The 26,914-nt window shown below is 41.2% G+C and overlaps 1 protein-coding gene across 5 annotated transcripts; it reads right to left on the bottom strand.

Annotated features, from left to right (window-relative positions):
• Positions 1 to 230: 230 nt before the first annotated feature.
• On the bottom strand, positions 231 to 25,477 carry FBXO3 (F-box protein 3). Of its 5 annotated transcripts, none has more exons than XM_084851820.1 (12): positions 25,103 to 25,196; positions 20,647 to 20,765; positions 19,778 to 19,867; positions 16,901 to 17,064; positions 14,216 to 14,330; positions 13,850 to 14,054; positions 12,059 to 12,104; positions 7,409 to 7,493; positions 5,718 to 5,840; positions 4,708 to 4,823; positions 4,085 to 4,275; positions 231 to 1,096 (listed from the first exon to the last, which is right to left on the bottom strand). In XM_084851820.1, exons 4-12 carry the CDS (start codon positions 17,013 to 17,015, stop codon positions 971 to 973), a joined length of 1,122 nt encoding a protein of 373 aa, XP_084707946.1. In that variant the 5' UTR covers positions 17,016 to 17,064; positions 19,778 to 19,867; positions 20,647 to 20,765; positions 25,103 to 25,196; the 3' UTR covers positions 231 to 970. The 5 variants fall into 5 exon arrangements, with proteins under 5 accessions (XP_084707946.1, XP_084707929.1, XP_084707954.1 ...); XM_084851803.1 differs by lacking the exon at positions 20,647 to 20,765 and adding an exon at positions 24,226 to 24,443 and having other exon boundaries at positions 25,103 to 25,178; XM_084851828.1 differs by having other exon boundaries at positions 25,088 to 25,155.
• Positions 25,478 to 26,914: the final 1,437 nt, after the last annotated feature.

Here is a 26,914-nt window from a genome sequence, read left to right as displayed (position 1 = left end):
CGCCTCCCCCCCACCGCGAAGCCAAGCTGCGAAAAGGTGACTTTCGTACATCCCTAACATTCTGAACTTCCAGTTAAGTGTGTCTAGGAGTGTAACCTAAAATTATCTGTGTCTCCACTGCTTCTCTTTTGCAGCATCTTATTTCACTACTTTAAAATGGTGCAATTGTTGTATAATGTTACATTCCACATATCCTTTGCTGTATATACATATACCCATCAATGCCAATATTCCAGTTATGACTATTTCGTGTCTCTATTTTTAATCAGACAATTATAAAAATGCATATAGTATTGAAGAAAACATGGTTTATACTTAAAACAGAGTTCCAATCACTTATCACAATAGTTACATGGGATTTGAAGGGTGGAAATCAAGCTATTTACATATTTATATTATATAATAAATGAGAAAATGCAGTAGGCAAGATGCACATCCCAAAAGGCCTATATAGGATCAGAGACTGAATGCAGGATTAAAAACATGACCAGCTTCCTTTCAAATATCTCAGAGTTTCCTGGTACAAGAACACCCAACTTAACCCAGTGGTTACACAGAATTAAGCTTCAAATATTTTGTTCACTTATGATAGAGATGAACAGCTGCACAAAATCATTGTGAAAATGTCATGCCCATTTTTTCCATTTTGTTTGCTGCTGCCAACTAATACTGCTTTGTTAAAAGAAAGCCAAAGAAAGCACCATTCTGGTTTTAAATATACAATGACTTATCCCACCCCCCAATTTTAAAGCTGTTTGAAAGAATACAGCTCACCACGCTATTGTATTCCCATTTCCCTCCAAAAACAAACTCAAGACAAAAGAAAACCTTGTCTGTGTATCTGACAGATGCAGCAAGAACCAACAGCAGGATTCATGCTAGTTGCTTCACTGCCAAATTATTTAGTATTCAGACATTTTTACATGTCATTGCCCCACATAACACAGAAAACAGTTTTTTGAAAGTTTGATCAGGTCTGGCGTGGACAGCGCCCAGAAGGAGCAGGAATGTCTAGAATTCTACGTCTATCTTCATATTCATCAGTGTCTGTTGAATCTTCATCATCATCCATTGCACATTCATTATGATTGGTTTCCTAAATGTAAAACAGAAGCCATATAACTCAGTTTTTAGCCAAAGTTTCTTTGTAAAACCACCCCAACTAAATTTGATCATTCTTATGTTACCAGCTCATCCAGAAAAGAAATGACAACCACAGCAGAAGTTATATACATTAACACCTCATGTTACTTTTAGTTGTATTTATAGAACTTGATCTGGCTGGCTGATTTGTCCGGCTGGTTATTCAACACAAAGTCTGGGACTTGACTGCATTTTCAGTACTGCCATTTGAAACAGAGGGTGCTTCCAAACAGAGGGCTCCTATCACTACCAATTAGAAGGTGTTGTGCAGCTATTCTTTCTATTTAACAGATATTCTGCAGTTAAAAAATACAGAAGTAGTGACAGAAAACACAGGAAAGTTAGAAGTGGAAGACAAGGGCCAGTTCACATGATCAAAATAAGCCTCAGTGGCTTATTTAAATCGCGGTGCATGCCAGGTGCAATTTCTATAACCACCGCCCGGGCTCAGCTTGTCGTGTCGTCTGAACTGAGGCAACATGGCCTGCTGGAGGAGGAAACAACCCTACAATAACCCTACAGCAAGGTTGTACCAGGTTAGAGTCAACTGGACTTCCTGTAAAATTCAGTGAATGGGGCAGGGCGATGGTGTGATAAAAGCCTCATTTGGAAGCACCCAGTGTTATTCTGTATGTTAGAGACCAGACCTTAGTAGGAGATTTCTCTGGATCTTTAACAGACATCCTAAACAAACTGTAGCATACACAACTGTTGAAGAATGTACTGAAACTGACTTCTCCAATCACATAAAGTACTCCAGTCTTTAAATCAGTCTTGTAACAACAACCCTATCAAAAGGCCATAGAATTCTCATTTTACAGATAGGGAGTTGAGAGACTGATCAGCACTGATCTCCCAGTGAATTGTTGCCAGAACAGGGTTTGAAATATTCAGTTCAGTAGTCTATCTATAATATTTTTCAATAAGAGCAGTCCAAGGCTTTGTGGAAGGTTCAATTTTAAGTTTATATTTTTAAAAAGAGTGGAATACCCATGAACATTATGGCTTTTGTAAAAAATTCCTGTGTCTTATTGTTTTCCTGGAATGCTTCTAAACCCCATATGAAACCCATTCCATGTCATTTGTGGAGAATAATGTCAACCAATTTTCAGAACATGGCACATCAAGTGTGGCTGCTTCTGCCAATATGGAGAAAGGCTGATCAACCACTCCTTTTTCATCTAGAATACAGCGAACAGAAAAAGCAGGTCAATGGGACACAAATGAACTGCAGCCACTAAAAATGTAAAACAAAGTAATGCTTCTATCCAAGAATATGCAGTGCAATTATACTGAAGCAATATCAGCTTGTTGGTAGGGATGGCAAAGAATTCCACGACGGATCTCGGTGAGGCCGAATGCCAGTGCATTCAGCCCCACAAAATCCATTGCGGAATGGCCTGCCACCCCCCCGCCCCCACGGATCCCCCTTAGGATGAGACTTACCTGGGGCGGATGTTCCAGATGGCGGCGGCTCCAGCGGCAGCTTCAGTGGTGGCGGCGGTGGGTCTTCCGAGCGGCTGCCGCCACCGCCATTTGCAGTCTGTGTCTCCCCCCCGCCATAGACGTGATAGGCTATGTAAAGACTTACGTAGCCTATCACGTCTGGGTTTAAAAAAAAAAAAAGGCGTACGCAAATGGCGGTGGCTATGGCCGCCGCCATTTGCCTTCCTTATTTTTCGCTGTCTTAATCTATGTCAATATTTACATAGACTAAGATGAAGAAAAGAAAGGGGAACGCAAATAGCGCCCACTACGCTATTTGCGTTCCCCTTTCTTTTCTTTGTCTTAGTCTACGTAAATATTGACGTAGACTAAGATAGCGAAAAATAAGGAACGCAAATGGCGGCAGCCATAGCTGCCGCCATTTGCGTACACGTTTTTTGGTGGTTGTTGTTACCCAGAGCCCTCCGGGGCCGGAAATCTGGCTGCGGACGGCCCTGGCCTGGGCAGCTGCTCCACAGAGCCGCGACGGAGCACAGCCGGCTGTCGAGGATTCCGGGGGGAGGGACGGAACACCTCCCCCCCCCATGAACAGAATCCGCAAAAAGGTAAGTCACTTTCGTACATCCCTACTTGTTAGTACATTTGCTCTTATTTAGACTGAATTAAACCCTTTCCTATTTGGATCTTCCCCCTTTTTTGAATTCTAGATATTTTAAAAATAAGTTTCATAGTCATAGTCCCTTAGAAAGTTGTTATCTCCCTCCCCCTGCCATTTCTCCTCCATCTATGATAATGAAAGAGGGTGCCTTTCCCTTCCCTCCACAGTTCAAAAACTGTGAAACCTGAAACTTGGCATGCATACTAGGGGTACCCTTGGAGCATGCACCTCATGATTATTTGGGTTTTAAAACACATTAATTAATTTAAATGTGCCCACGTATTTGAAGGTGGCAGTACCAACTTTATTCATTAGGCGGCAGATGTCCCTAACCAGCTCATAGCTTTGCAATCAATACAGTTTGAAGTACTGAAGCAGAGATTAGTAGGCTAAGGGACAGAGTTATACAGCTGCCTCTCCCCACTGCTGTGGAATAGCCCCCCACCTCTCCGGGGAATGGAGTGGCCAGAGCTCTCACTCACAAAGTATAGAGGGACATCATGGCAGGGGTTGTGACTTCATTCAGGGTGGCCACAGTGTGTCCAACTCTGAGAGCTGCATAACTTTGCCTGAAGGCTTCACTGTGTCAAACTAAGGGTTATTCCAATCCATGTGAAGCTGGGTCCACTCACTAAATATTAATATAGGAAGGCGAGTTTTTTTTTTTTTTTTAGTATATACATATTAAAATATGCAAGATCACTACTCACATAACAGCTTCTAAAAACTATTTGACCAGTTTAAGCACAAAGCATATCATTTTAAAAATACAAATCTACTTGTTTTCTGGAAGCCAAATATCAAAGTTATAGCCTAAAAACAATGCTTTCAGCTTACCATGCGTGCTGTGGATACCTTGAATGTTGGGCAAACCATATGAAATCTAGGAATGGTGACATTAAAAAACTTGTCTTTGTAGTAGAGACAATGGAATGTATAGTACCCTTCCATGTATCCTGAAATAGTGGCAAATGTAGTGCAGCTAGTATATTCATAAACTCGACCGGGACTGATGATTGGAAATTCTCCTGTAAAAACAAAGCGAGCAGAGGACTTCAGTTTTTAGAACCAAGAACACTTCAGTTAGGGTCAAACTACACATTATGATGAACATACTTGGAAAAAAAAAAGTGTGCTTAAACAGGCCACTTTTTTTAAATAGTTTTCTGACAAAAATAATCTCCCTTGGCTGCTATTTGCCTGAAGGTGCAGTTTACTGCAAATACAACCTTCAGAGGCAAATAGCAGCCAAGAGCAGACCATTTTCATGGGGCCCTTACCTAGAGCAGCAGCAAGTTCTGGAATGGGACCCCACAGTTGCTTTTCCCCCCTTTAAAATAAAGTGGCCAGTTGAAGCACATTCTTTAAAAAGTAATTAATTTGATATTTCAGACAAACTGAACATTTTAATCCAAAAATGTTTCCCCAAATGGTCAAAATCTTAAAAGAATATTCCTTACCTACTACTCCAGGACCCTGAACTTCTTCCACATCACCTTTGGCATTGGTTATTCTCCAGTACCGACTGTCAAGTTGACAAGCCTTTTCTGGAAGTGCATCTTTGGACATCTCAATTCTAACAAATTACACAAAGCACTCATTTTAGTGACGTGTCACCTACATAGGAAAGCACCAGCACAAAAATTACATTTCTAAAAATACTATCCAGAATTTTAAACTGTTTTTAGGACCTCGTGGGGTGGGGTGGAGAACTGACTTGTGGAAAATCACAGCACTCATGTTTGCTACTTCAAAAGGCAGCCTAGATGTGCACTGCAGTGTCAGAAGGCAAACAACGAGCATAAGATACACAAAAGAATCGGAAGAGATGGAATAGTAGGCACTTTGCTAGTGTGCACTATTTTTTGCATATAAAGCAGAAAATTCCACACTCCTGTGTGGTACAGTGAAGAATTGCTCAGCTTCTAAAACATATCTAAATAAACTTTTACAAAAGTTTATAGCCAGGAGGTTGCGATGACTCTCACAGATATCACAGGCACTACCCAACAGCTTTCTGTGGGACTTGTATTACACACATCACTCATTAGCAGGGGCAAAAAAGTCATGTTTTCCTCCTAAACAAGATACAGCAATTTCACTGCAAGGGAAATTCAATTATCCAGCACAAGAAATACCACCCTGAGGAGATGGATCAGGATCTCGTGCAACTGCCATGCATTTATTACATGGGAAAAATCATCATTTGGAATGGTTCTTAGATAAAGGAATATTGAGTACAGAATGGTATAGAGGAGAGTCAAAAGCAGAGAAGTAGCTTCCAGTTCTCAGTGCAGCCTTGCAGAAAAAAAATAAGCATTTCCATTTTCCTCTTAAAACACTTATAAATTATAATTTTGAGAAGACTAGTTTATATTTTAAGTAGCTTACAATTTTGCTAGTGATCAAAAAAAATCTTCAAGGCTTGACACCAACGCATTTATAAAATTAACTAGTTTACTGTTCCTACCTGATTCTGTAAGTGAAGAAATAGTGAGGTGGATGTACAGAACTGAGTTCAGGTAGAAAAGATGTGGAGACTGAGACAGTAATATCTCCTGTTGTTGCTACACAATCCTTATCATGAATGTATCTATCAAATGAAAAAGAAATAAAACTCTGTCCAATATTTTAAGTGATAAAAATTGAAATACATACTAATATAAAAGCCAACATTTCACATTACAGTGAATACCTTGTACAATTTGAACTGAATCCGTATAACCACACCCCCTTTCTGCTGTATTCAGATCAATACCCATACTTGATTACCAAAGCTGATGCATGTACTGCACGCACTGATACTCATCTTAAGTGCTGTAATGGCTATTTCTTCATATTGACTGCACTAATTAATGGTGCAGACTGCACCACAATTAATTGTGAACTCAATGTTTTATTCTGATAAAGCAACTAATAGTCCACACATCACAAACATGTCACTTACACCCAAAGAACTGGAAATCTCTGTTTCTAAAAGCAGCTATGGATCTCATCCAGCTAGCCAAACTGATAGCACAGAATTGTGCAAGCTGTATACTGTGCTACTGTCCTGTATAGTCTCACTGTATAATCTTGTAAACGCCTGCATAATCAGCAGACTGAATACAACAGTAACAGCCATCCATAGCCACACCATGTTTGTTTTAGTTAAGAGATCTAGTTGTGTATTATTTCCATTTTTGGACACACAGAGATAAATTGTAATACACACAATTTCCCCTAACAACTGTTGGGATGTGATTCCAGGGGAAATACACTCTGAATATCAAGCACTGAATACTCATGAGAAAAGAATTAGTCAGATATGATAATCAGTCATGGAACTAATTCCCCAACCTGAAAGTTTAACATACCTACCAGCCCCCAGTTCCTCTCCAAATTAGCCCATTGGGATTCATTTTTTAAACTAATTATGATGTGCAGTTTGTTTACTGATAGCAATTTTAGTTATTCATGTAGATTGCCTTACCTTACACAAAGACATTTATTTTTAGTGAGTAAAACCTTGTCTTAAAAAGCATTTCACTCATTCCAAAAGAGAAAATATTTTATCAGATTTTTTTCTAGATTTCCCCATTTTTCTGTTGGAAAAGTTGAAAGTTTTCAGAAAAAAGTTTTCCTGAATTTTTCCAGATTTCTTTTCTGGGCCCCCACATCTCTAATGAAACCCCAATACACCATGAAGCCAAAAGATGTATGGGTGCAGAAAGCACACTTTGCTTAGTAAAAAAATACCACATTTTGAACATTGGGAACCCCTACATGAGGGGAATGTTCATTCTAATAGTCTGCCTTCTCTTGCTTTAAGGGGAACTGCTAACAATTTATCTCCTGCACCTACCCCTTACAGGAGATGGATTATTTACTATTCTCCTTGAAACAGGAGAAAGAAGCTTGGAATTGATGTTCCTTTAATAAAGGGCTACTAATGCTCAAATACATCTTAAACTTGTAATGTAACTTTAAATCATAGCAGCCATGTATATGAGAGTGAGGTAGTAAAACAAAAAGTATTTGCACTACATTCTGCAGAAACAAACCAGCATAATCTAAAAGATATTAGCAGGTGCAGAATTGTTTCTCCTATTAAAGAGAGAAATATACTACTTTCCTAATAAGAAAGTATATATTAGGTACTGTAGACTAAAGCCATATTACCTGAAAATCTGGTCTCTGATGATGGGATAGCCACCTGTTACTACATTGTTTACATAGGAGGTGAACCATTCCAAATAGGAGCTACCTAAATATCAAAGAAGGAAAAAGATTTTACAATACAAGATAAAAGCTCAGTCATCTGAATAGAAAAACTATTTAAAAAGTTATGCCGAGTGGAGTAGACAAAAAATATTACCACATCTAATAGCAAATGGTGTGCCTATCAGTAGGGCAGTAAAATGGGGCCACCACAATGTTGGGGCTTCTGCATAATCTGTGAAGTCTGAGAAAATATTAGTTTGTAAATTAAGAAAAAACCCAATAGTTTGGCAAGGACCAAGCATACTCAAGGAACTACAGAATATTGAGGGGACTGAGTGTCATGGGGTGGTAACAGAATACAGTGTGTGTGTGTGTGTGTGTGTGTATAGTGGAAATTGGCCTCCTTGAGCTCCTAACAGGTTGTAGCACCATTCCAATCCCTCCTATCCTGTCCAGGATGCTGCAAGCCAGCAGAGGGGAACCTGTGGCCTTCCAGATGCTGGTGGGCATCATCCCATAATGGCTGGAGGGCTACAGGTTCCCCACTCCTGTTGTAAGCTCTGACATGTACTGATTGTGTTCACAGATAGCAATAAACCAGGATTCCTGGTGTATCCTGGCTTAATGTGAACATGCAGAGTGCTAGCACACACAACCCACTGACCTCTGCTTCACTCCTTCCATTTGCTCCTCCCTTGGGCTTGTCATTGGCTTACAAACTCTGGCTTATTTGGGAGCAACAAAACTGGATGGTTTGGATGTCACAATAAGCTATCACTTCCTGGTTGGTTTTACCCACTCTCACAAAGGAGGGAGCAAATGGCATGTGTCCACTAGCATGCCATTCATTCACTGTTGCTTGGTTAACATGTAACGACAACCCATAGTATGACCTGGTTCAAAGGTAATGGCAACCTAGAGTACAGGCTGAGTATGGATTAAGTATTGTCATTGAATTATGGGATGTTATTGAATCACAGCATGTCATTACATATGAACCCTGCACTATGGTTTAACTACGGGTTAACCATAAACAACCCAGGAAGAGAACCCATGGTTGGTTGTTGAATTCTAAACTCTGCGTTGTTTGTGGTTAACAACTTATAGTTAAACAATACAGCAGGGTTCACACGTAACGACAACCCATGAATCAACAACAATCCACGATTCAACAACAACCCATACTTAATCCATACTCTGCATTGTTGTTATGTGCAAACCATATCAGTAGCTGTGTTCGCATGTAACACAAAACCATGGTTTCCGTTAGTATGGGTTGCTGAATAATGAGTTGTCATTATGTGTGAACTCAGAACTATGGGTTAACTTTGGGTTATTAATCACAAACAACCCATGAGAAGAACCTATGGTTTATTGTTAGGTTGTAAACTCTGGGTAACGGGCCGCGGTGGCTTAGTGGTTAAGATGCTGAACTGCAGACTGGAAGGTCGGCAGGTCAGCAGTTCGAGACCCGAGTGCTGCGTGACGGAGTGAGCTCCCATCTTCAGTCCCAGCTCCTGCCAACCTAGCAGTTCGAAAGCAAGAAATTGCAAGTAGATAAATAGGTACCGCCTCGGCGGGAAAGGTGACAGCGTTCCGTGCACCTCGGTGTTCAGTCATGCCGGCCACATGACCACGGAAGCGTCTTCGGACAGTGCTGGCTCTTCGGCTTAGAAACGGGGATGAGCACCGCACCCTAGGGTCGGACACGACTGGTTGGGGACACCTTTACCTTTAAACTCTGGGTTGTTTAAACCATGGATTATTATTACATGCTAACCCAAAACTGTGGGTTGTTTCACCAGGCTGCATAGGTGGTGGACAAGAGTGGTGTAAAAAAAAAAAAAAAAAAATAGCCGCTCTACATGCCAGTGCTGCAAAGTCATGCGCGATACAGGGAGGGAGTGTGTGAAGGAAGTGGGAACCAAACAACCTGTGGTTTGCTTGATCGTCTGGCAGCCAAATCATGGGTTAGTATGGGTAAGGCAACAACCCATGGATTAATTAAACCATGTGTTGTTGTTACATGTAAACCAGGTACGTAAGTCAGGAATCCTGGCTTATTGTTATTGTGAATGCAGCCACTGACCGCTTTGAAGCTAAAGTTATCTTTGGGAGCATTAATTAGTATAATTTAAAAGCACTTCCTCCAATCCTAATTGCACTTCTTAATTAAACTAATTAATATATAATCCCTGACCACAGTTTCCCTTCCCAACCAGTATAGAGAGAGGGGGAGGTAAAAAAATACCCTGTTTCCCATACTAGAGTGTTTAGGTTTGAGCTAGATGGGAAGTTAGGCCTGAATCTTAGCAACCACCACTATAGGCTAGCCACACTATAGTGCTAGACTGCTGAGGTTTAGTGCTACCCAGCTAGGGTCAATGTTCAGGAGTCTTGCTGAAGCTATGGTGAGGGAAAGAATTTCCCAGTTAATTTTCCCCACCTGCAGTTCCTTGTGGGACCCAACATGTTTCATTCATCTCTAGTGAGCTTCATGTCACTCGAGACTGAGGGGGCCAAACTATATGTTACATTAAGTGTGTAACTACATTTAATGTGACTCTTTTAAAAAAAGAAACAAACACAGCAGCCTTCCTCACAAAGCAAACAGCCGCTTTAGGGGAGCCAATTTTCATCAGTAGCACAGGGTAAAGGAGAAATGGGTAAACTTTCCTCCACCGCCCCTTGCCAACTCCATTCTCCCCCATCTGCCTGCCACCATCCCGATCCCGATCCCCCAACCTGCTATTTTGTGTTTAAAAACCAGTCACATGAAATGCAATAATTCCTTGAACTGTGTTTTATTCCCAATATTGAAGTCACTTTTTAATGTAAATTTTCTGTGCAGATGTATCCTTACTCTTTCAAACCAGAAATGTAAATAGACAGAGGAAACCTGAACATGCTCAAATGCTGTACACAGATTTAAGAACAACCCCGGCCCCTACTATAAGCCTGATCAGAAACATCCCCCATTCAAAGGTATCCTGAGGATCTTGTTTGTGTGGCATTTCATGTATTTCTCTAATAATTCTAATGTGTGCTACTTTAAATGCCAGTGAGACACAATATTCTATTAAAAAGTATTTCATTATAATTTCCTTCCTCAAAATATGTTGGGAAGGAGGGAATAAGCATCTCTCTCCCACCTACTTCTCCCTCAAGTCACCCCACCACTCTGCAGCGGAGAAGTGACAGATTTGTCGTTACTCTCCAAGCCATAGTGTGATTTAAGAGAAAAAACTTCACATTACACTGCAGCCACACACAACCAAGACTTAATTGCTCCTTCGCCTCCCCCTCAAGAGGGGGCATTTTGAAGCAGAGAAAGGGAGGGAATGGAGTGCTTAACCCTTCTCTTCCTGCCGCTTTTCTCCCAAAACATCTCCCCCACCTCTTCCCACAACTGCTTTTAGCTCACCAGCATTCTGGACCCATATTACCATGCAAATACAGATGTGGAACTCTTGGGGGAGGGGAGGAGGAGTTTCGAGGGAAATGGGCTGGCGCAGTAATGGTTAAGCATTACCCCGCTTCCACTTTTTTCTCTCTGCTTTTAAGCACCCACTCCTGAACTTTACAAAGGAGCTGGTGCCTTCAGTTCAATGTAGGGATGTACAAAAGTCCCTTACCTGATCCCGAAGCTTGATTCGCGGTGGGGGGGAGGCGCTCCGTCCCTCCCCACGAAATTCTGCCCGGGGGGGGGAGGCACCCCGTCCCTCCCCCCCGAAATTCTGCCCGGGGGGGAGGCGCCCCATCCCTCCGGCCGCGAATCCTCCTGTCCTGCCGGGACGCAAATGGCGGTGGCCGTAGCCGCTGCCGTTTGCGTCCCTGCAGTCAGCCGTGATAGGCTACGTAAATGTTTATGTAGCCTATCACAGCTGAGTGAAAGAAAAAAAAAGCCACGCGTATGCAAATGGTGGCGCCCATGGGCGCCACCATTTGCGTTCCTTATTTGGCAAGTGTAGTCTACGTAAACATTTACGTAGACTACGGCAAAAATAAGGGGAACGCTATTTGCATTCCCCTTATTTTCGCCGTAGTCTACATAAATGTTTACGTAGACTACACATGCCAAAATAAGGAACGCAAATGGCGGCGCCCATGGGCGCCGCCATTTGCGTACGCGCGGATTTTGTTTTTCACTCAGCCGTGATAGGCTACGTAAACATTTATGTAGCCTATCACGGTGTTTTTTGAAAATCTAGCCGTGATAGGCTACGTAAATCTTTACGTAGCCTATCACGTTTGTTGTTGTTGTTTTTTTACTTGGAAATGGTAAATGTCCGCCAGGGACATTTGCACAAGGTAAGTCCCGTCCCGGGGGGCAGACCGTTTCTCCACCAATTTCAGGGGGCTGAATGCGCTGGCATTCGGCCTCCCCGAGATTCGTGGAGAAATTCTCTGACATCCCTAAATTGCTTTCTTGCTTGTGGCTGCGATTTAAAGTATAGTTTGCCCTCTAGTGGGCAAGAGATCTAGTATAAACAAATACTGCATGTTAAAGGAACTTGCAGCAGTGGATGAAATTCTAGGCATGATAGTACTGCAATTCAACTTGTCTTCTTTAAAATGTTTCCCATTCGAATTCCAAAATACTTTTACCTGTAATGAACATATCAATTGCAGAGGGATTACGGGCCATTTGATCCTTTAAAGAAGAAGAAACAGAAGGTTATTTGAATCCTAAAAAGTTAGATGTTCACAAGACAGGATTTGCACTATATAGTACTGAGATTTTTATCAAGATTCTGCAGGGTAATTTTAGTCCTGGCCTCTCCAACAATAGTAACAAAAAGAGAGAATTACAGATGTAATTTATTGAAATCAGTTTGTGTTCCCAACTAAGGTATGTAAATATTTGGTGGACAAACACAAAGTTGAAAACATGGGTGCTTCCAGACGGACAGGTTCTAAAACTAACTACCACAAGGCATTGTGCAGCTATTCCATCTTTTTTTTTTCTTCTTACAGAAAAAATACAAAAGACGTGGTGGGAAAACACAGGAGGTTATGGCTGGAAGACAGTGATATCTGGATCCCCTGTAAAACTCCATGAATAAGGCAGCAATAAAAAGCCTTGTCTGGAAACACCCAACACTTCATCTTGTTGAAATTATGGTGTCAAGGAAATATATTATGAAGTCACTAGGTATAGCACATTGTTTTTTTTAAACTACCGTTCACTTAATTCTACTCCAAAATAAATCATGACATCCTAAAATCCCTTCAGATATGTCTTTTTTATGTTAAGGTTTAATTATTAACAAGAAACACAGGGCACTCTGATATCTTAATTAAAGATTTAGCACTGAATTGTATTGATTGTTATAGTTAGCTTTACACTCATTTTCAGGATTTAAGTAGTTAACTCCAAGACTAGACAGATTATAAAAAGGAGGAAAACTAAGGCCTTGGTTTTTCACAGATGAAAAGAAGTTGTACTACGATATGTTTGGGAAATGGAAGTTTGGTTTCCAGGCCAGCAGGAATGATTTTGCAAATTGGAAGAGAGGTTCCCCCTCCCACAGTTTTAAGAGGTGTAAAAGCCAGAACATGTGGGCAAACAGGCTAATAGCTTGGGTATACTTGCAAGACTAAATTAATGCATAATTTAGAAAATGATCTACTGGATATATAACTTGGCTGCAGACTCAAAAAATTAAGAGTTGATCATTTAGAAGTCAAGATTGTGGCTTCACAGGTTTAAAAGAACCTGAAATGTAAAAGCCAAGGTTGTGTTGTATGTCACCACCAATAATAAGGTGCTAGGGTGTTCCCCAATGCATTGTTTAGCAATGTCTTACTATTATTTCAAAGTGTAGGCTAGGGAACAGATAAGCCCTTGCACAGACACTCTTAACTCAGCAGAGTAGTTTCTACAGCCTACAAATTGGTTACCAAGACCAGAACCAAAGAAAGAATTATGCATACAACTTTAAACATTTTCAAGAATGTTGTATCATCAGGTATTAGAGACTTGAAGCCAAATCTTTTGGCAGCCTGACGTGCACGATCTTGCTTCCCCATCATCCCATTCCCAGCTTTAGCTAGCGTCCTCCCTGCCTTTCTACGAATGGCATCTCTTGGCTGTTGTTCATGCTGTGTGAAGTTTTCTTCCCATTGTCTAATCAACTTTCCACTTCCCTCATAGCAATTACAGACCCTGCTACCATTGCAAGCTTGGCCCTTCTCTTTCATTATTTGGAACACTTGAACATTCCTGTGACCTTTTGCCAATGATGGGAAGGGGCTCACAGATGAAAGACAGCTGACTTTAAAGATTCTACATACAGAGTCCGGTTGTGCCTACCATATACTGCATCAATTTCATCTACTGAAGCAGGTGAGCAGCATTAGTGTTGTCTAAAGGATCTATTTACAAGTCTTTCTTACTGGACATTGGTAGAAGATCTCATAATTATTGCGACCCTCCACGCTCTCCAGAGCCATGTACTGACTCAATCCAGTGTGAATGCAAAAGGTTAGGGGGAGGCATTGTCTCAGTCCTAGCCGCTGCTGAAAACCACCAGCTGCCGTGTCAATGTCCAACAAATCCTCAGAGCGATAGTGATTGGAAAGTGCCATACTTCCCATCAACCTTTGTACCAACAAAAAAAGAAAGAAAAGAAAAAAGATGTCTTATTTTAAAATGTATAAGAAAAGTAACATGGTAAATAACTTAAGAGACAGATTTCAAATACGTACACCCATATGTAGGTGAATACTAAACAGCAATTACATTTAACTTTAATTGCTCACCCAGGAACTACCAGCTTCTGTCCATTATGGATCCGAAATGAACATCGATAGTCATCAGGAAGTTTGCAACCAATTTGTGTTTCCACAGCATCCAGGTCTTCCTCTCGAACACTCTCTGTGAGCATTCAAAAACTACATGTTTTAGCAGATGTCTTCAGATCATATAAACAATGCATGTTGCATTGAATGATTTAAGCCCCAATGCTAAACTCTTGAGCAAGCCCCATTCCAGTCAGCAGGTCAGAAAACTGTGCCTAGGATCATATCCTTTCTCAGGCTTCTTCACAGTTTACTTTTTCTGAAATGGGTATTAATACTTATGTAAGAAACAATGCACAAAAAGCATAACATTTGAATGGCTAAATGAACTTTAGATTCCAAAACATCCCAATTAGGATTTCTGTACCCCAGGGTAAGTGGTCTTCTTTTTAAGACAAACTGGAGAAACAACAGCCTGATTTATTCTGAGCAACAGCAAACAATTTAAACAGGGATACATTGCTTTAAAGCAGGGAAGTCCAACTGATCAAGGTTGGATCCAAACCCTGGAGTAATTTTGTCTGGTCCCTTCTGGCCCTAATTCAAGCAAAATCCCACCCACCCACCCCGCCTGCCAAGAAAGGTCATCAACAGTAACACCCAGAAGAAGAAATCATTTTCAAGAGCTAGAAATTGCATATTTTTACAACACGATCCTATAAATGTCTACTCAGAAGCAAGGTATAAGCTTTAAAGTAACAAAACCCAAAGAGAGGGCATGTATCTATGCCTCCAATAGCGATAATCCTCCCCAATTTAACAGACTGCTTCCGTACTAAGGTCTTTTAGTAGTGCTGAAACATTGCTTTGCCACTACCAGTTGTATGTGGAATTAAAATAGTGGATCCAAATGGCACTTAATATGGTTCTATATTCCTTTTGCCTATCCATGTGGAAATGTAAGGAGAAACAAAAACCTAACACTATCTGTTGAAAAATGAGGGTAAGAGACCTCTTACAATGGCATATTTTGTTTTGTTATAAAAATACTTCTGCTCTAGCAAACAAAAGTGTACATTTGGGTGTTTTTACCCACAAAAAGGAAGCTAGGAAAAAGGCAGGAGTCCTGGGAGTGGGGGGTTATTTGACGAGCCCCCTCTGAGGAAAGGTGGAAAAGGACAGAGGAAGGGTTGATCCCAATGCTTAAAAAAAACAACTTAGCACTTCCTTGTGGCACTGGAGTGCAAGTACTGTAATAAATTATTACTTTGTGATTAACTGTTATGCTCTTTAAAATGCTGAACTGGGGGAGGGAGGGAGACAGGATGCCGCAACTTATCTCAGAGAGGCTTGCAAAAGAGGGAAATATATTGCTATTTTGCAAACCTCTCTAAAACTCTCCCCCCTCTTTTCTCCAGACCCTGCTCATAGAATTAAAGAGCTTGAAAAGCAGCAAGAACTCTGTGTAAAACCCACCCCTCACTCAGAGCTCTAATGAGTTGGCGCTGCTACCACCCACCCCAAACCAGCTGCTGATTGCTTGACGACCAGATCCAGCATTCGGGGGGGGTAAGAACATCTCAGCTAGCCAGCCCCAATTGCCCCACACCTACACAGCCCCTTTCTCAAATCTGACCCCACAACTGAAGCGCTTTTGTGCAAAACCAGAAATAAGAATTTAAAAACATGAAATGCAGAACTGAGTGGTATCTACCTGGACTGGACTAGCTAGCACAAATCCTAAAGTCAAAAATAAATCATGACTGAAAGAAAGCAAAAACAAAGGACAAGACAGGTCTCACTGAAATGCAACCATTTACAAACACTGGATAGCTTCCAAAGCTGTCACAGTACTAGCACTAATAACACTGCAGTAGTGCAAACCAACACTAGTGCAAAATTCAGTGGCAAATCACTGCTTTCTCCCTTTGCCTAAGAAGTGTTAACAGCGTTACACTAGTGATCTGCTTACACTAATGCAATGTCATTAGTGCTGGGGCAGTGACAGCGCTGGATACTACCCAATATTGTGTGGCTTCCCTTTAATTTTTGAATAAATGATGTTCCAGAGAAAGGGCTAAAGTGGAAGCAATCCTAGCCACCACATGCCAATTGCTGTGTGAATGCTGATAAAAATTCTAGGGAGACTGCATGATATTTCTGTCCATACTCTCAAGAAGATCATATCTACAGATACAAATTTTTAACCATAAAATGAATTTTGTACACAGCCCTGTGATTTGTTAATGAAGGGTGGTACATAAATATTCTAAATAAAAAATAAATAAAATGCAATCAAGGTCCAAAAGTTCATTGGTTTTTCCTTCTCTCTCTCTAGACCGTTATGCCAAATCAAGAGCTCAGCACAATTTCTATGGCTTCATACAACAGAATGAAACAAGGCTTAAAAGGGAAGACCCATTGTCAGCTTAGCAAGTAAACAGAACAAATGAAGCATGCGATGTCAGTTACATTTTTAGGGTAATTTTTGTTGATAAAAAATTATCATAATAAATTATGATAAATTAATTATTATTAATTTATAATTAATAATAAATTAATTATTCAAATAATTTAGGGTGATGGCTACCTGACATTTGGGCTCCTATGCATAAAATGGCACAGGTAACTTAAAAGAGAGAGAGAGAGAGAGAGAGAAATGTGAGTAGAGCTAGTGGCTCAAAATGTCAAATGGATAAACAATACCTTTCAATGAACTGATCATCCGAGGACAGCGCTGCAACAGATATTTTTCCAGATCTTCCCAAGCTTTTTTAAGGGTAGCATAATACTGAATATACCTTCCTAAGTCAGCATACATATCTGTAAAGACTGCCTTCCAGGTCTTACTTCTCTGAGATTTTTCAGCTCTAGAAAAACAAATATACACCATTTTTTAAGTAGTAAACAATAGTAAGAATATGATATATATGCATTTTTTGCACTCCAAGTTCCCCCCAATTTAGTTAATTTTCATTTTGGGGGGTGGAAATCCTAGGTCATAGTTTCCTAAAGTAAGAAAACCCACTTCCATTTAAGCAATAACACCTCTACCACCACCACTTAGGCTGCAATCGTATACCCACTTACGTAAGAGTAAGCCCCATTGAATACAAATATACTTCTGAGTAGACATGTCTAAGGATTGCACTGTTAGAGAACACTATTATGGTCCTTAGATAGTATCCCATGGGCTATAGGATTGCTCAGGAAAAAAACCCGCTGAGGCTATAGACAGAGCTACAACCATGGAAGGCGTTTTTTTTTTATGGCAGAGTCGTTTTCCTGGCTACTCCCAGCCACAGCAGTGATTTCTACAGTGGCTTCCTCTACGAGGTCCGACTTCATAAAGTGGGGAAACTGGGTGTTCTGGGGGGATTCTGGGGAGGGAATGGCCAAGGATCCAAGGGATCCTAAGCACTCTCAGCCTGGAGGAAACATTTAGAGCATGTCTAAATATTTCCCTTCCATTGCCAGCAATGGGAGAGGAGTGATTGTTCTTCCATCCACAGACAGAAGAAAAATACTAGAAGCCTCACCTCCCTCCTGATGTCTGATAGCAAAAGCTGACAGGGCATTAGAAGGAGCAGAGCCTATGATATCAGAGGTTCTGCTCTGAAAGTATAGGATTGCTCTCCTAGACTACAATCCAGCCAGTGTTAATCATTGTATTCCCACTGAATTCAATGGGGCAGATTTAAATAGGCGCTTAACTTCCCCATTAAAACAAATCAATTGGACTTAAGTGTTTAACTTTAGATGTGTTATGCTCTTATACATACAATTCCTGTTGATTAAAGTGCAAAAAAATTAAAATAAAGCGCAAGAATCATTAGCACAATTAGTACAGAAACAAGAACAGAAAGAACCCTTACATGATTTTACAAAATGCCATCCTGATATTTTGCTAATAGCGTATTAATTCACTGTAGAAGATATCACAAAAACAGTGAAATCTCTGACACAGACTTGAATGAAGAACACTTAATCAGAAGAAATGCGGTCTTCGTCAGAAAAAAGTACTGCTATGTGAATTTTCAAACAGGCTCTGAAAGGAACACCTATAAAAATGACTGTGTATCAAACTGAGCAGCAATTATTCTGAATTTCCCACCTAACAATTTCATTTTTGCATAGGGTATAATTGTGGTATAGCTGTCACATGCTGAAAGCCCATTCACACGGCCTTCAACCTATGGCAGCTTTTTGGGTGATTATAGTCAGATGCAGATCCAGGCAAAGTTCAGTATGACAATGACAGATAAACACACACACAACTGGCTAAACCCATAGAAACACAGCTGGAAGTTAGCACGAGTTAGAAGTTAGTATAGCTGAAAACTACAGCTGCAGACTCAAGGAGTCATGTGAATAAGCCTAAGGTTAGCCTAGCATTGTATACTGGCATGTACTCTGGGTAATTTTGGATACACCAGTAACTTATTGCTAATGGGCAGCATAGAAATACTGTTATTGTTTAGACATTCTGCTGGATCAGGAGCCCAGGGGCTTGTTATGTGGTCAGAATAGCCAGTTTCAGAAACAGGAGTATTAAACTAGCCTTTCAAAGCACAAATGGGTGGATCATGGAGTATTAGAACAAGAAAAAGGGGCAGTTCTAAACTATACATTTCTAATCAAGTTACTTTCCAGCTGAGTGGTAGTACAGTATGGTTTAGAGTATAGAAAAGACCAGCCCAGATGTTTCAAATTTGCTAAAATTTCAAATTTTAGCAGCAGTGGGGCAAGTCATAGGACATCCAGAGGCCTCCAAGATTGGAGGATTCTTTCTAAGTGCAGCGCAACCCTATGGACGCTTGGAGCGCTTTGAGATGGGGTTTTTATTGCACCATTGCCCTGTCTTATTCACAGAATTTTACAGGGAGGCCAGATGATATTGGCTTCCACTCATAACCCTCCAGTGTCTTCCTACCATTTCTCCTGTCTTCTTAATGCAGAAAAGATAGAATAGCTGCACAATGCCTTCTAACTGGTTGCGCTAGGAGCCCTCCATCTGGAAACACTCGAAGTAAAACTGAGCTGTACTACTAAATCTACAGAAAAGTCACCACAAGCCAATATCTTAGCAGAAAGAACAAATGGTACCCTGCTGAGCTGATGTTTGAAAAAAGCTCAAAGAGCACCCAAACATTTTACAATAACTTTTAATCCAAGCAATGCACAAAAGGTGTACACATTTACCAGACACGCACAGGGTGCCCAGGTTAGAAAGGAAATGCTTCACTAAGAAGAGGACAAAAAAGGACACAGGTTTGCATAAAATTGGCAGTGTGCAGATACAAATTTATAAATGTTATAATTTAAAACAGAAATACAATACATCTCACCATAGTGGGGAAGATTGTAGCCACGTAACCCATGTGTGTCTGTTGTTCATGTGCTAACTGTTGATGGACAACTTCAAACTGCCTGCTCTCCCTTCTTATGGTTATCTTTAAATTGGACTTTGGTTGGACAGCTCTTCAAATAGAGAACTGACCTTTGTAATATAGGACACATGGCCACCCTAACAACTGGAAACCATTTCTGATCTTATCAAAATCAGATGCTATCTATACTTACTCAGACAAAAGCCAATATTTCTTGCAGTGCCTCCTCCACAGCGGATCATGACTCGAAAGCTGATTTAATCTACGACTTACATAACAGCAGCTGTAAATACAAAGTCAATTTCAATTTGTGTACCAATCATAATAAAACAGGCATATTACTTATTATACTTGTACCACGAAGAATGAGGCTCAAGAACTTTGTTTTAGAAATTAGAAGCGAGACATTAGTATTAAAGATCTCTGTAAAACAATTTATCTAAATGAACACATACCCTAGTTGAGTACACACCTGTTTCATGTGCAGCTCAAGCTTTATAAGTGATGTAATCTGATATTTATGAATAAACTGGATGAGCAGAGTCATGCCAGCTTATATAAGGTGTAATAACTGGCTTTCGAGACTTCGTTGTACTCTAGAAAATATGTCAGCCAGTTAATCATGGGTACATAAATATCTCCAACGTGTTTTTCCTGTATCATTGACTCCAAACAATTGGGAGAATCTCAGGATGACAAACTCAGGATGTGCCTTATACAAAAATTCTGTAATAGCATGGAATGCACACCTCACTAATCTCAAGGAATAGTTTGTGTAGTTTCCATTAACGCTCAGGTGTAATGAATGGTAATTTTCATGTATGCAGCTTTATTTTTCATTTTATCATGACATCACCCCCAACAATATCAGATCACATCAATGTGCAGAGACAACTTGGCCTGCATATAATATTTATATCATTAAGTTCAATACAAAAAAACCACAAGTGAAAGTTTAGAGGAACTCTACATTAAGAAATCCAAAGTGCAACAGGCAAGACCTACTGAGGATATCCCCTCCTTTTTTACAATTTATAAGAACATTTATGTAACATCGTGTACCTCAGTAAATGTATTAGGTAATGACACAAAATCCAGCACAACCTCCAAGATACCCAGTTGTCTTGGGATAGAGTCCCACAATTTGATCCCGCTTGAAGGTGGTTTCAGGCATGATGAAACTGGCAATAAGCATTAAATATTTTTTGTAAGATCTCATTTTGTTTCCTTTTTGCTGCAGTACTACTTGACATAGATCAATTGTTAAAAGATGGAACTATTTTGACATCTTCTGTGATAAAGCAGGAACAGTAAAGCTTTTTTGCACAATTTATGGGATGGCAAGGAGGCTTTTTTCCACAATGTTCTTTTGTAGTGTTTTGGGTGGTGGAGATTCTAGAGACAACTTGGAGTCCTGTGAAAAATGTATGGCCTGTTTGTTCAGGGTTCATTTGATATTTTAATGAAAATAACTTTTTCTGGTTACCTCTGCTTTCTAAGTTTTATGAACTTTTGTGAGTTTCCTTCTAATTTTTAATAACATTTTATTTTATTTAAAATCTCTGTGCTTGTTAATAATTTTGGTTATACTATTTGTGTGTATTAGTTTATTTTCCATTAAAATTATATAAGATTTGAATGCCTTTTTCTTATATTACACATTTAATATTTCTCTACTTCAATAAGGTTCTTCTAAACATATTAATTTCTGCAAATTTATAAACCTTTCAAATTATAAAGATTTTACATGTTTGTAATTATTCAAGCTCTTTTTATCTTGAAATAAATCCGGTAGACTTTCATAGTATGACAGTTACTTTATTGTTTATACAGACTTAAATAATGTACCTTCCAGCTCAATGTTATGCATAACCTATGTGCTGTTACTATCATCCATATGGTTTCTTTATATCATATTATTTAATAAACTTTTCTTGATATCTATTTCTGCATCCATTTCTTTCAGGAGTACAATCTCTACCTCATCCATTTTTTGTGCTTGCTGAAAATACTATTATGAATAAATATGCGTTGGATTGTACTGTTTACTAAGTTTATATGGATTACCACGGTATCTGTTCTTACCTTTGTTTTCTATCTTCTGCTCTAGTCATTTTAGATTTTCTTTCCCATTCTCTGGGTTTTAAGAAAAAAAAATTGAGCTCTAATCTAATAATACTTTCTATATTTAATTTTTAAGTGAACAGAGATACCTTTTTATCTTTACTGAGAGAAATCAAATATTGCATGAGCAGATTTTCACTTGGGGAACTTTGCCTTCCTCTTTCCCCCTCCTGAAACCTCTCTGTACCCCCAAAGTCTGCTCTGGATGGTCCCCCAACCCTCTGCAGCAGATTTTGGGGACATGTATGGGGCTGCGAGAGGGACGGGGAATTGGTTCCTCTAGCAGATGAGTTTCTGCTGGCAGATGAACACCGTTGGATTTAACCCATAATCTTTATTATTTTTAACTTCTGAACTGTTTCTTTGGTGATTCTCTCCCTTCTCTAAACTATTTCTCTCTTCACATGGTAAGGAATACATTTGTGAGCTTCAGGGAGTAATCCTATGTCCCCCTAGGCAGCATCTGGGGGACATAGGATTTTTTGGCTTCTGGGCTCCAAAGTCAAAACCAGCCTCCAACCCCAGAAACCATTCCCGCCACCCCCCATAGTCTGTGCAGTTCTCTCTGTGCCGACTACATCTCTGTGTTCAAAAATGGAGCACAGAGACCGGCGGGGGGGGGGGGGAGAGTTCCTGGGGGAGGGGAGGAGACCGCAGAAGCTGTGTTACCCAACTTATGTGCTGCGCAGCCTCCTCTCTCCCCAAACTCCCTGGCTAGACAGGTGAAATCGCCTGTCTACGCAAAAATGCAGGGCAGCCAGAGCAAGGATCGCCTCTGTGCTCCGTCCGTCCTGCATTGGATGGCCATCAGCCTCCAAGTTTGGAGCCTAATTTGTGCATTACAACAGATCTTCAGTTATCACATCTAAGCATCAGACTGAAAGATTTTGAACGTAAAAGCTGCAATCCTAATTGCACTTATTAGGGAGTAAGCCCCACTGAATACACTGGAACTTGCTTCTGCGTAAAAATGCACAGGTTGTGCTGTAAACCTGCTATCAGAAGCACACTTAGACTGAAGTTCGAAGCAAGTTCTACTGATGGTAATAGAACAGATTAAGTATGGCTATGGTTGTGTTCCATCACTGCAGTACTATTCATACTTATTTGGAAGTAACCATTGTTGAACAAAGTGGACTTACTTTCAATTAAGTATACAGAGGACCTGATCGCAATCTTACATTTTAATTTTCCTCCACATTTCATTTGTTACTGTTGTTGTTGTAAACTTTTAAAATTGTAGGAACTTAAAAAAAGAAAATGCAGTCTAATTTCTGTTGATAACAGTTGAACTATAATCAACACATATTAGACGGCATTTTCTCCGTTCTTTGATAGTCGGACTATTCCTTTCAATGTCCTTTTGAACCACTTTCTGTTCATTGTATTCACATCTTATGTTTTTTGTTATTTTTAATTTTCTTCACTGTAATGTATATTTTCTGTAGTTACCTGTCTTCATTTCCTCTTTCAGATGTTGTTTTTGCCTATTTCATAAACTTCCTTTCTGTGCATGTCCCTTTTTAATATTGTCAACTTGATTTAACCCTGTGTGCATGCTCAGAAATAAACACATGCTCCAGATTTTTTTATAATGTCCACTTCCCTTCCCCATTTAAAAGGAAATCTGTATCCTCTTTAGGAAATATTATGAAAAAAATATAACCCTGACTCACACAAGCTATGGCTCCCATGGTTGACTGAGAGAAATGGTTGCTTTGCTTTAATTCCCACTCAGCCTACCCTTTCCCCCCTACCCTCCAGCCCATGCATTGAGGTCAAGTGGAATGCTTGCTTTTGCTTGTACAGCTCACTATAAGCCCTGTCCCCACAAGCTGTGTTCCTTCGCTTTACACCTATGGACTGTCCTCATACATCATTGTTTAGCTTCAAGAATCCTTTAACTGTGCATGCTCAATCTTTTAGCTAGTATTACATTTCCCCCCTTTTCAACAATCTGTTATTTTCTTGCATGCCTAAAGGGTCTCCTTGTCAGCAGGGACCTACCCTTGACCTCTTCCTGGATGTATCTTGCTACCCATCAAATCTATACAGAAGACAACCACTTTGCTAATGGATGAGTGATTGCAAAGCTATTACAACTGTATCTTGTGACAGTATGAAAAGCTATGCTATATAAGGTGACAGAAGAACAGTTCTGCTGATGCAAAGAGACACTCAAAGGCAAGAAAACAACATTTTTGAAGCCTACTTTGCATAATCTAAGGAAACTCCTACATAGGAGGGGCCAATCTATTTTCACACCCTGTCCATATCTCATTAAAGTTTTGACACAGAAGATCACAGGAACAATCTGGAAGGGAATGCTTCCATATTTGCAACGGAAAAACAATAGGAAGTCAGTTTCAAAACTTTTACCACATTACTTTGATCAGACATTTAGAATGCAACTCAGGATAAGCACTTTGCCTTACTAAGAGGCCCTGCTTTCAACCCCTATTGCCACTGCTAGCCTTACCTAAAACACTTGCAGTTAAGGGCCAAACTAAACATTACCTGGGAGATGCCTGTAAGAGTTTCCTGGTGTTTTTCTTTTCTTTTTTAAAGTGAGAAGCAACCTCAGGCAGGCTGTGAATTTGATCAGAGGAATGGCAAAGGAAAGAGCTACTTAAGTGTTTCCTCTCTCTGGCCATTTCTCCATAAATCCCTTCCCCAACACATGGACTAATATATTTTCGACTGCATGTGAGAAAACAGCTTCAAAGGGGCCAATTCTGAGTGGGGAGAAAAAATGGAGAAAAGGCTTAAGCAGCCCCTCCCCTTTCCTCCAGTGAACAGCATTAGACCTCTTGTGGCTTGCTTTTTTTTTTTTTTTTTAGGGTCAGGGGATGGTTTTACATATCTTCCACATAACATGGGCTGTAAGCTTGTGGTGCTGCACCCCACCCGCCAACCCCGTTGTGGTCTCTCTCTCTCTCGCACGAAGACTTCCCCACACTGAAAATCCGACCAATCCACCTCTCTCTCTCTCCTCTCTAGTAAGATGATTTTAAAGGACCCACCATGTGGTGTCACTAAGACTTGCGTAGGGCAAGCACCTGTTGACACGGCCAGGCCGTGATGAAAGAAACCTGTCTATCAACACAGGGACAGCTTGACGGCTTCTTTAATGCACTTGGGACCCGCGCCTGTCATGGCAGAAGCGTCTCTCACGCTGTGCAATGCAGCCCAGCCCACGCTGATGCAGAAACCCGAGCTGTTTTCCCACAGACAGGGGCATCTCCCCAGCTTCCATAACCACGGAACACTCTTCACCCCATTCCCCCCCCCAGTAAGCTTCGCTCCTGAGAACACCCCCCATACATAACCCCCCATTTGAAAACCTCCCCAAGGTACGAGACGCCCCCTCCACAAGCACCCCTTTTTATCCCACCATTTGTGGCGGGAGATGAAGCACCCCGGCGCCCTCTTCCCCCGGCGCCCTCTTCCCCCGGCGCCCCTGCGACAGCGCCTCCACCCTTCCTCTCCCCGCCCCATATTCCCCAAGGCTGGCGCTGCGAGGGGGGAGGGACGCGGCCAGCCGCTGCAAGGGAAGGGAAAGGCAGCGCCGAGGCATGCACCCGGCCCCAGACAGCCACCCCGCTTCCCGGAGGCGTCCCACATCGAGCGCCAGGGTTCCCCCACCTCATGAGGTCCCTGTAATCCAAGAAGCTGAGGATGAGCAGCAGCGGGTCAGTGGGCAGCAGCTCCAGGCTGAGGGGCTGCAAATCTAGCTCGACGGACGCCGCCATCTTGACGCCTGCCCTCCGCTCCTGCTCGGAGGCTCCTCCCTACTTCGCTTGGGCTGGGCCGGGCCGGGCCGGGCCGAGCCGAGCCGAGCGGAGGCAAACCGTGGCCTGCTGCAACCGGCTCGGCGGGCGAGCATCAGCCGCCCCTCGCGCTGGTTTTGTTATCAAAACACACGCACGCCAAGCAGAGAGGAGGAGGTGTCGGCACCACACTGAAAGGGGCTGGGCTCGAATTTGAAGGGCGAAATTGCCTGAAGGAATCGCAGCAGAGGAGAGCATGGCCCCGACGTCAGCGCCCTCATAGCGTGGTTCCGAATGACCCGCGCCACACAACCCTGCGCATATGCCGGCGTGCTTGCAAGTAGACGTAAACAGTACTTAGATCAAATGGGACTGACTTCGAGGCCCTTTCAGACCTCGTCCCACGCGACAAGCGGTCATGGGGGTGATCACCCTTTTCTGGCAGGGTTGCTTGTGGGTTGAGGGCCGCCCGTATGCACAGGGTGTGCGTGGGTAAATTCTGGCAGAGTTCCGATGCTTTTCACCGCTGCGCAACAGGCAGACGTTTAGCGGGTGCAGCTGCAGCTTTTCAATTCGTTGCATTTGATTTGGGTCTGAAGATCTGGACGTTTGAGCACGTGTCAGATTTGCCCATGAACTCACCAGTTCAACGCCTTCAGTACAAACTCCGCTGTTCTAGGAAGGGTTTGTGTAATGGGTTGGTATATCCCTTATCTAGGAAAGACACATTCTGCATGCTGCATTTCCCAGAAACTTGGATAACATTATTTAGATTAGCTAAAAAGAAGAGGCTTTAGAGCTGAAGAGAGTTCTTGTATGCGTTAAATAAAATGGCAGTTTGTTCCTAACTTTATTAGGGCACAATCCTATGCAAGTTTAGACAGAAAAAAAGGCCTACAATTCCCAGCATTACCCACCTAGGCATTTTTCTGATTGTAGAGAGGCAGCTTCAATAAGAACAAGGCAGCTATCAAATCGTGATGGCAACTTTTGTTTTTACTAACAAACTGGATTGACAGTACAATCCTAAACATCTCTGTTCAGAAGTCTCATTAAGTTCAATGGTCCTTACTCCTGGTAAGTAAGTTATAAAGTGGCCTCATAGTCAGCGTTCAGTTACAGACCCTGTTTTTCATGCCTGGACTCAGCCATGGAATACACAAAATAAGAATGGAGAGAAAGCCCTGAAGTATGTTATTGTAATAAATGCCTTTCCCCTCAGATACGTCTAGAGTTCCAGTAGGCCATTCAAGACTTCTAGACAGATGTCAACCCCAGCATCTCTTATTTTGGAAATTAACCACCGCATATAGATTTGTAACAACCCATAATTGCATCCATTCCTATTCAACCAAGCATGTTAACTCAAAAAATCAGACACATTAAGTACAATGGAACTAGGTCCCAAGTAAATGAGTTAAAGATTACAGCCAAAA

The sequence above is a fragment of the Heloderma suspectum genome, chromosome 1 (genome assembly GCF_057233095.1).
Source record: "Heloderma suspectum isolate Gila_16-S chromosome 1, 16-S_ref, whole genome shotgun sequence".
NCBI classification, from domain to species: Eukaryota; Metazoa; Chordata; class Lepidosauria; order Squamata; family Helodermatidae; genus Heloderma; species Heloderma suspectum.
Note: the sequence above shows the minus strand (reverse complement) of the source record. Positions and strands in the feature narration are given on the sequence as shown.